Genomic DNA, 11,400 nt, shown 5'->3' with positions numbered 1-11,400 from the left:
CAATACCGGAACTGCCAAGCCAACGTAGACTTCCGCGTCGTTAGAAATAGTTGCAGACGTTCTATGTGTCAGCCCTTATTAGGAGCCAAATACGTTCTTTCTGGACACCTGCACAGAACAAATTTATCTCAGGGGAATCTCACATGTATTGCACTATGAATTTGTGATTCGCTCTTCCCCCAAAAAGAACATAGTCCTTGTGCATCTTCCCACTGACATGAAATATTGCTTCATCAGTGAAAATAAAGTGATCATCAACATCATCATTTTCAAAACAAAGTTGCATATAGGCACAAAATTCTTTCAGATTTTGCAACACCTGCACTTCGTATGGAATGATTTTCAGCTTCTTTGTCAAAATTCTCCAGATGGTAAGCTGAAAAATTTGCATTTCACGACTCATCCTCTGCGTTGATTTTTCCGGGTTTCGTTGGATGATACTTGCGATACAGTCAGTGGTCCAGGACTTGTACCTTTGCGCAAACGGCTCAGATTTTTAAATTTTTCATGCCATTGTTAAATAGATTTTCTAATTATTAGAGCTTCTTTTCAGAATTGAAATGGATCCGATTGGATTGCCGTTGCACAACAGTTGTGGATTTCGTTTTGCTAAACTGGAGAACACAAAAAGCCTTCTCCACTGCAGACGTTGCCATTTCGACTGACTAGTCACATGACACACAGACTACTGCCTATGTAACTTCTGCCAAGGGCGAGACACAGACTTTAAGATTGCATCTACCTGAAAAGGCCATTTCGACTGACTAGTCACATGAAATACAAACTACTGCCTACGTGACATCTGTCAAGGGAGAGGCACAAACTTTAAGATTACATCTACCTGAAAATCCGCTAAGGTGTTTCGTGTCTATCATTGTTACTGTTTTACAGCATCTGGAAAGTGTATACATTTTTATGAATCGCCCTGTATATTTATTTGGATAAAAGGGGAAAATTGTGTTTTCAGTTTTACAGAATTCCCGAAGCACATGAGAGATGACAATAACCAAACAATTCACCACCGATGTTTCTTTAAAAAATTGGAAATATTCGAATATTTCTCGGGGAGTTTCAATAGCTCTTTCCATGCAACCAATAATTGCTATAAGAGAATTCTGATTGGCTGAAAACATTGGTTAATAATGTAATGGGCAGAGTAACTTTAATGCAAAAGTGGTTGAAAAAAGATTGTCATAGGAAAAGGAAGAAACTGATGAAAAATTAGCCAATCTAATATTCCGACAGGGTTTAACAAGGTGAATGAGTGAATTGTAATGCGAGCTGATTAGAGAAGTGAATTGTGCTCATGATTTCCAATAAATGGTCTTAATTTGATGGAGACACACCTTAATAAATACGGGCCTTAATTGTAATAGCATAAATATGAGAAATAAATCTGAGTAAATACATAAGACCCCTAACTTTTTGGCATTGGTGAAGGAAGTTGATAATATATTTATTATGAAGTATGTGAGTAAATTTTATTAAAAAAAAAACTCCTGTTGATTATTATAGTTCTTTATGAGTGTTCAGTAGAACTTTTTTAAAGCTAAAATATTAGACAAGGATGAAACTTAGAATTTTTTTTAAAAAAATAACTCATTTTAAGGAATTAGCTAAATTGCAACATAAATCATGATTAGCAGATCTTCTTAAATCTATATCTATACTTATAATAAAGCTCAATGTGTGTGTGTGTGTGTGTGTGTGTTGGCGCTCTACAGGCCAGGTCATTTGACATAAAGCTACCAAATTTGGTACATGTATACCTTAGAGGTCGGGAATGTGCACCTGGGGTCCCTTTTTTTGAAATTTTAATTAGAATTTTAATTATTAATTAAAAACTAACTTTAACGCCAAAAAAATCTTCCATTTTCCCCACCGCCAACTTTTTCGCCAAAATAATCTTCCATTTTCCCCAACGCCAAATGATTTAGGTTTTAGTTCTTTTTTTCTCCCAACAGTAATGAGGCTAGGGTTAAGATTTTTCGGCGGATTATTTCAAACGATTCTGTTTATTTTCTTAATGTTTTATGCATTTAAAATTAAACATTGTTAATTAATCCATGTTTCAGATTCACTCTGAAGTACTTTTGAATTAAAATAACACAGAATAAAGGAAATTAAAAATGTCTAATCTGCATAGCGTTACCCCAACTGGCGTAGAAAAATTCACGCATTTGCGTTACCGTCAAAGGCGAAGAAAATTCACGCATGCGCACTGTGCTCTGATTGTTGGCATGGCAACCATTATCAACGGATGATTTAAATTATTTTTAGGTTAGTTGCATGCTTTTGTAAGTAAATTGTATTTATGTTAGTTATATATTTTTTGTATATGCTTATAGTTTTAAGTACATCGTTTTTTAAATAGTTTTTTTTAACCTGTTTTCAATGATTTAAATTATTTTTAGGTTAGTTTCATGCTTTTGTAATTAAATTGTATTTATGTTATATATATATTTTTTTATATATGCTTATAGTTTTAAGTACGTCGTTTTTTAAGTAGTTTTTTTTAACCTGTTTTCAATGATTTAAATTATTTTTAGGTTAGTTGCATGCTTTTGTAATTAAGTTGTATTTATGTTAGTTATATATATTTTTTATATATGCTTATAGTTTTAAGTACATCGTTTTTTAAGTAGTTTTTTTAGACCTGTTTTCGACCGATTATTTTAAACGATTCATTTTATTTTCTTAGTGTTTGATGCATTTAAAATGAAACATTGTTAATGAATCGATCCATTCATGATGAATCTGAGAAAATTTTGTTGACAAATTCTTGAGATATTACATAAATTAAGAAAGATATTCTTTAGTGCCCATAAAGTTTAAACGCTCAGTGACTATTATCAGTAATCATATTATTAAAAAAAATGCTTTGTTTCAGTAAAAAAATATTATTATATTAATTGCAGATTAATCCTTTACACTTTAATTTAAAGCATAAATTCTACGAGGGGTAACAGAAAATGAGAGAGATACATATCACGTTATGACTGAAGGCCTTTATAATATTATGAGTGAATTATATGACTATCAAAATGTGAAGTTTTAAAATATTTTGCTGAAGAATCTATTAAAGTTGGAATTGCATAAAATATTTAATTATTAAAATTTTAACGAACATTAAGATTGGCGAGCCGGCTGGTCGCCAAAGGCGGCTAGTTTACAATAAATGGACGAGAACTTGCTGATTTTGTTCTTCATGAAGAACAATAAAGCAATAATATTAATATAAATAAATTAATTTTTTTACAACACAAAGAAATTAATTAAAAGTTAAATGAAAAGAATGAGATCAGATTGCTACCTTTTTTTAAAAAAATAAAATTGAATAATTCTATTCTTTGAATTCATTGAAATTGTAAAGAATAATCCTATTCTTTGTAATTGAAAAAAATAATTCTTGAATTTTTTGAAATTGTAAAGAATAATTCTATTCTTTAATTCTCTGAAATTGTCAAAAATAATTCTATTCTTTACATTTTTTAAAATTCAATATATGAAAATATTTCGAATTGTAATGAAATTCTAGAAGGGTTCTTTGTATAATAATTGCAATTAGTGTAAATCGACCATAGATTTTTTTTATTAGTTTTTGATAGACTTATTTAATCTTAAAGTTATTTCTTGGTTTCTATTGTTTTGATTTGAATCAATGTCAGAATGTAGACATTGCGATATTGCCCTTAAGTATTTTCTGTAACCCATGTGTGTAATCCATGCAAAATTTTCGCCGTATTCTGTGATGAAAGGATTAACACAAAATCAAATATGTTACATATTTTTTAAAAAAAATTATCTACAAAAGAATTGAGTATTAAAATTTTAACCAAATTCAACAATTGAAATCTGTTGCTGTTATAAAAGCCTGACGATAATTTGATGATTAGGCAATAATGTACCAGATTTCACAAATGGTGCAATTATTAACATGCATATTTCAAATACTTTTCAAATAAAAATTCTTGGTTTACTATTTTTTTAAATGTTAAATAAATACAAAAGGTAAGAACTTTTAACTATTTATTAAAATATATAGGCAAAAAAAGAAAAAATTCGTGACAATATGTGAGAAATATATTAAAGACAGAACGTTTCACAAAATGATATATTTAGGCAGATGCCAACAACAAAAAGAAATCTTTTCAAGAGATGTATTTATAAATAATATGCAGTTTTCATTCTTTTTTAGTTGACTTGAATTGCATCGTAAGATGTAAAGTGATCTGAAGGTATGCTTCGTTTTTCCTTCATTCTTCTTTCATGAAATGCATCACAAGGCGGTCATTTCACCCTCTGAACTTTCTCCATCAGACATCTGTCTCGTAGCGACATCTGTTGTCTCCAGAGTAAACGTTTCTAAGGTTGCGGGCGGAGTCGATTTTTGTTGCTCTATCCAGTGCGAGACATCTGCCGATTTCTGAAAAATAAATGAATAATTATTTAATAATAGATAAATAAATAATTAATTAATTAAAATATAAATAAATATAATCTATACTTATAATAAAGCTCAATGTGTGTGTGTGTGTGTGTGTGTGTGTTGGCGCACTACAGGCCAGGTCATTTGACATACAGCTATCAAATTTGGTACATGTATACCTTAGAGGTCGGGAATGTGCACCTGGGGTCCCTTTTTTTGAAATTTTAATTAGAATTTTAATTATTAATTAAAAACTAACTTTCCCGCCAAAAGAATCTTCCATTTTCCCCACCGCCAACTTTTCCGCCAAAAAAATCTTCCATTATCCCCAGCGCCAAACGAGAAAGGCTTCCGTTGTTTTTTTCTCCCAACAGTAATGAGGCTAGGGTTAAAATTTTTCGGCGGATTATTTCAATCGGTTCTGCTTATTTTCTTAATGTTTGATGCATTTAAAATTAAACATTGTTAATGAATCAATCTTTCAGATTCATTCTGAAGTACTTTTGAATTAAAATAAAACAGAATAAAGGAAATTAAAAATTTCTAATCCGCATAGCGTTACCCCAACTGGCGTAGAAAAAATCACGTATTTGCGTTACGTAACCGGCGAAGAAAATTCACGCATGCGCATTCTGTTCTGATTGTTGCCATGACAACATGTATATGCTTATAGTTTTAAGTACAACGTTTTTTAAGTAGTTTTTTTAAAACCAGTTTTCAACCGTTTATTTTAAACGATTCGTTTTATTTTCTTAGTGTTTGATGCATTTAAATTTAAACATTGTTAATGAATCGATCTGCTCATAATGAATCTAAGAAAATTTTGTTGACCAACTCTTGAGATATTACATAAATTTAAAAAAATATTCTTTAGTGCCCATAAAGTTTAAACGCTGAGTGACTCTATTTTCAGTAATCAGATTATAAAAAAATGCTTTGTTTCAGTAAAAAATATTATTATATTAATTGAAGATAAATTCTTTCCACTTTAATTTAAAGCATAAATTCTACGGGTGCTAACAGAAAATGAGAGAGATACATATTACGTTATGACTGAAGGCCTTTATAATATTATGAATGAATTATATGATAATCAAAATTTGAAGTTTTAAAATATTTTGATGAAGAAGCTATTAAAGTAGAAATTGCATAAAATATTTAATTATTAAAATTTTAACGAACATTAAGATTGGCGAACCGGCTGGTCGCCAAAGGCGGCTAGTTAATAATAAATAAATATAAGAAATTAAAAATTTAAAAAATTACACTCAATAATTTTTTAAGAAAAGTTCGCAAAACCTAATAGTTTTTATGAATGTAATATGACATATAATGACACATAAAATATATGACACATAAAAATGTAATTTAATTCAATTTTTCAGTAAAAGAATTACTGATTACATTAAACATAAATATGATGCCCAACTAATTAAAAAGCATATCACATGTAATATATATGAATTAAATATTCCATGAGATTTCCTGTAAGTAAATAAAAATAATAAAAGTGGCAATGGATTTTCCTGAATCTTGATGCAATGTGGATATTGGAGATGTGTCAAATCAGGTGTCATCCTTCTCATCTAAATCTGATTAAAAATTTGGCAGAGGTGGCTTGGTGGTAAGACTTCGGCTTCGGAAAGGCAGGATTTCAGGGTCAAGACCCGATTCGATCGAAAAAACCTTCGTGTAAGTGGGTCTGGTGCACGTTAAATCCGTCAGGGCCAAAAGTCCTCCCGCTGGAGGAAGTTTGGAGAAGGAGGGTGCCAGCTCAGGTGCCGTCATCGTCATCTGGCCGTGCATCAAAATTACAAGTTCCACCCTAAAATAATTCTATTGTTGCTTTAAAACGAAACGTTGATAACTAAAAATTGATTAAAACTTATAATGTCGTTCCTAAAACAGCTTCCAGTAGGTTTAAAATAGTTAGGTTAATTTAAATACATTTCTTTAACATGTAAATGTGCGTTGATCCCAATTAAAGGCAGTGATATTTTATTGTCATGAATTCAAAGTCTGTCGAATATTCAGTAATAACAGCAGTTAGAATATGAATAGGATGAAAAAACTATATTTTTTAAATTGACATAAAGGTGAGGATTATTCGAAGTTTAATATCGTCATATAGCAAAAAACTGAGAGAATTTAGTTTAAATTTTCCTTTCCAGTATGTGTAGAACAAGAAAGCATTGCCATTATCAAAAAATTTCAAATTCAACTCCAACTGGGTAAAATTGCAGCTTCAGTTCCTTACCCTCAAAGAATTACAATGCAAGCTCAGATAATATCATTGCAAAATAATCACATTGTATCTTCAAAATAGGACATTAATCTAGCATAGCAATCCATTACCTTCTGTTCATTAATAAATACAGTTTGTCGCGAGACATAAAATTGCTTAAAGACAATTATGGGACGCGAATTTTTAAAATATTTGCGACTTGATGGAGACAAAAAAGAGTAAACCTTTGTCTGCTTTTGTTTTGATTTCAGGTGTATTCGAACGGAGCTAGGAAAGATTGCCTACAACAGCCTTGAGACTTGAAGTCGCGCCGAAAATGCTGTAAAGAATAGAAATAATGTAAAAGTAGTCTCTTTGAGTTATGTGTTCTTTTATTTACTTCAGCGATTAACACTAGGGAGAAATTTTTAAAAAGCATTTATAAAAATAAACAAAGGTTATATCTGCAAATATAATTAATACTATTCCAATGTCCAGTCTATGATTGGTAAAAAAAGCAGTGACGATTTTTGACCAGGCAACTGCCAAAGGCATCTGGTACAAAGAGAGGAGGGGGGTATAAATAGTTAGATTAATAAATTTTATTAACTTATTTATCAAATAAATAAACTTTTAACAAAAATATATGAATTTATTCGGATGAAGTGGTCTCATCTGGTTCCAGATCCCCCTCAGTCTCTGCATAAAAGTGTGGATCTCGAAGCAAGTACATGAATGCTATAAGGCTTCAGATTTTCATTTTCATAGTTCCGTGCATTATCGTTTTCTGCTTTTTTTTTTTAGAAAAAGCAGGAAAGTAGACCAATTATGCAACCAAAACAGTGCTACATTTAGTAACAAGATCACAAACAAAAATTTATTTCATTTATCTCATTTAGAGACATGTGGAAACACAGACCAACAGATGGTCAATCCCTTGATAGATTTGATTTAAAATGTAACATAGATCTGCATTTTAGATACAAAATCCGAGTGCAAAATTTTCTTGCCCGATTCTTTAAATTTGCAATTATTGTATATATATATATATATATATATATATATATATATATATATATATATATATATATATATATATATATATATATATATATATATATATATATATATATATATATATATATATATATATATATATATATATTTGACGGCACCTAACATTTTGACAAAGAAATCTACAAACATGTGAGAACCCCCCCCCCCACACACACACATTAAATTTCATACATCTATATTAGAGCATTTTTAAGTTATCGTGTTCACAGACAAACAAAGTGACAGACGGACATTCCAAAAATGTGCGTTTCGGATTCTGGGAGGACTGAACCACGGAAACTGGTCAAAATCGAGTGCTCAAATTTCTTGAAGGTTACAATTCCTTCTCTTTGCGTATTTTATATGAGAAAAAACATTAAGACTATAATGCGTATTTATATTGAATTATTCCAATTGTAAGGAAATATTTTGAAATACAATCGATTATTCATTTATAATGTATAGGATATTAATTATTCATTTTATTAGTTATGAAATAATTCACTCGATAGTTGATCTAAAATAATAATTTTTTAAAATTATATTTGTTCGAAGTTTAATTTTTCTCTATAATATGTCAAAATAATGAAATATTTTATTTTAATTAGAAAAATCATTAACTAATAAATAATGCTCATTTTCAAAACCTTCATCATATTAGTGATATTTTCTATTATAGACATATTGGAAATAGATAAATAAAAACATATTTTTGCTAAGCCATAAAAATAAAAAGTTAATATCAAATAATTTATGAACACTTTGACTAAAATTAAATTTATTTGAAAGTGAAACTTATTTGGTTTAAAAAAAAGGGACATCCTCACAGTGCTTAGGAACCGCGTCATGCCTAAATCAGACACTGAAGAACATTATAATTCTTACACATAATAGACCTTTTGTGTACTGCAGTAATAGTTTTAGTAAAAGAGTTCCTACACAATAAAGGAACTAAATAAGTTATATTATCGCCCCTACGACTCAGTTTAGTCATATTCACGTCTTAGTTTAACAATGGAACACTTTACTTGAAAATTTGAAATTGAGTCAGATAACCAGGATGACACCTGAAATAAAGTTCCCATCTGTAAACTTTCCACAACACGCTAGAAGAACGGATTTGTTGCGTTTCAGACGCTCTTACACGGCGGTCCTTCGATGGAATAGGTTCTCAAACCTAGAGCCCTCCAGTCTCAAAGCCTATACCTTGCAACGACGCTACCGTAATTCCTAAGATATCCGTGTTAAAAAAATTATATAACTTATGAAATTCGCTTTTTTTTTTTCTTTTTTTTTTTGGAATCCGGAAAGTCTACAATTTGGAGATTCGTCAAAATTTCGTATTCAATTTTTTTTCAGTGTATAAATATAAAAGATTAATTCAATTTTGATTCTGAAATTCTTTAATTTTAGTTTTTTACAATCGCCGGATTAATTAATTTTTTTCATGAAATTACAAATACGTCAATTCATTTCTAGACTTGGTCATGAAGTTTCGAAAGTTAAGGTATGTGATTATGACTTAAGCTGACCAAGTTGTCGTATTCGTTAACTAATTGATATTGCATATAAAATAATTTATATAATCCGAGAGATTCCATGATTAACAATGATTTTAGAACAAAAGGAAAAAAGATTTGCGTAGTAATAGTAATCTCAACTTTTTAATCTTATTGTTGTTATAATCACCGGATTAAGGATTTTTCTCCTCTTTTTTTATGAAAGAAATTGATAGGAGTGGTCTCCCTAAAACTTTCTCGCATACTCTCTAATAAACATGTCATGCCAGAGAACGCCTTGCATAACATTGGCGTACAATAGTTACAAATATTAACTTTTGGCATGAATTCAGCATTCTTATTGAATCTATAGTGCCATCCTTGGCGAGTTTTTTGGCAAGTTATCTTTGCGATGTGAAAATCGAATTTGTGCTTTAGACACATTTTTCTAAAAAAAAAAAAAAAAAAAAAAAAAAATGGAACAGAACTACATTTTAAGTCATAAAATGACATACCAAATTTGATACACTTTAGTGATTGCGTTTTTGAATAACCACTTTTGAGTTATCTTGGTCACAGACAGACAGACAAACGAACATTTCCTAAAAATGTTTTTTTTCGAATTAAGAGAGGTCTAAAACATAGAGATTTATCAAAATCGGGAGTCTGAATTTTACACTATACTTTCTCATACACATAGAAGAAGTATGGCATTAACTGATTTATTGACTTAGTCATGAAGTTTCAAAAGGTGCCTTCTAAAGAGCTAAGATTAGATAACTTTTAGAACGGATTGATTAATTAAAATATTGTACATAAAATAATAAAGTGTGATTTAAGATATTATGAGTAACAAAAGTTTTGAAATATAAAAAGAAATGGTAGATTAGTTTAAATTTAAATCTAAACTCCTTATATTAGTGTTCGTATAATCTTCGGATTTTTTGAATTTTTACTTTAAAAAAATAACAATAAAAATGTATCACATTTCTTGGTTTAGTCATGAAGTTTCAAAAGTCGAATTGTATGGGTGGGCATTAAGACGATCGTGATCGACCGGTGGACCACCAATACATTTTGAGGTGACCGCCTTTACTAAGGCCTAAGACGCGCACTGAAGTCTACTGAAGTTATTCAAACATTAATCGGACGGTTCAATTCTCATAATATTTTGAACCTTTATAATTCATGTACAATGAGCTGCTACCCTGAGTTAATTCTGCTACATTAAACCGAACAGTTTGTCAGCACTGAAGATGAGAGAGCCTGGATGATAAGTAGAGAGAGAGGCACCTTCCCTACTTGTTGATTCTTTCAAGTGTGCTTAACCCTCGGGTCAAACGAGGAGAGCGTGAGAATGGGCTACCAAGCGTCGTTCTATCTGCAGCAAAACGCGGCGCCTCTTTCACACTGTCCAGAATGTAGATTACTCCTCGTGCTGTTGGTTTTGATGATGTGCACCATCTTATCATCTGGTGTACCGACGATCGCTGGGAAAACAGATAAATGTGACCTGATCAGAGTGTGAAAAGATATGATGATGGAAGATAATCCTTATAGTAAACCTACAGTTAGTTTTTCTTTATTGAAAGATTTCGAGTCATAAAACCACAACAAATTTACAAAAATTTCTGGAAGGAGATTGATAATGCTCGTGTACTATGATATTCAAATTTAGGGGCATTGTGACCTATTGATGTACTTTATTGATTACATTGTATACCGCCTTTTGAGATCAGTATGTTTGCCAAGGTTATTGATTTTTAGGCTGTTAATTATTAATATGGAATGCATTTCTTTAGAGAACATTTCACTTTGTAATTTGATACGGCTTAAACACATGAATTCAATTAGTTTACTGTAAATTACAAAATAAAAAGGACAGTGAAAATCTATTACTGGTTTGATGAAAAGTTTGAATTCCATCATGCATTTAAAACATTGTTTCAGATAATGCATCAAATTGAATTTAAAATATTTTTTAAGTTAAATGAAAAATTGCAAGAAAAGAAGATTTATATAATTAAAAAGGTAATTTTTTTAGACTTAAGATAATACAAAAAAGCTTTTTTATAAGGCAATTGTTTTAAAAGATATGAGTATCAATTTCCGCAGACAAGTCATAACGATTACGGCTAGACTAAAGATTGATTTCTGGTCCAATATAGTAGTGACAATTTTTGATCGCAACT

The 11,400-nt window shown here is 30.4% G+C and overlaps 1 protein-coding gene across 2 annotated transcripts in view; it reads right to left on the bottom strand.

Annotated features, from left to right (window-relative positions):
* Positions 1–4,016: 4,016 nt before the first annotated feature.
* Positions 4,017–11,400, bottom strand: part of LOC129962417 (uncharacterized) — a 51,886-nt gene continuing 44,502 nt past the window's right edge. The window contains exon 2 of one of the 2 annotated variants that reach the window (XM_056076176.1): positions 4,017–4,426. In XM_056076176.1, the coding sequence (XP_055932151.1) occupies positions 4,280–4,426 (147 nt within the window). In that variant the 3' untranslated portion in view covers positions 4,017–4,279. Of the gene's footprint in view, positions 4,427–4,906; positions 6,255–11,400 lie in introns of those variants that run through there. The other variant, XM_056076177.1, reaches the window with a different exon arrangement.

The sequence above is a fragment of the Argiope bruennichi genome, chromosome 2, assembly GCF_947563725.1.
Source record: "Argiope bruennichi chromosome 2, qqArgBrue1.1, whole genome shotgun sequence".
In the NCBI taxonomy this organism is placed as follows: domain Eukaryota; kingdom Metazoa; phylum Arthropoda; class Arachnida; order Araneae; family Araneidae; genus Argiope; species Argiope bruennichi.
This window is presented reverse-complemented; position numbering and strand designations above follow the sequence as displayed.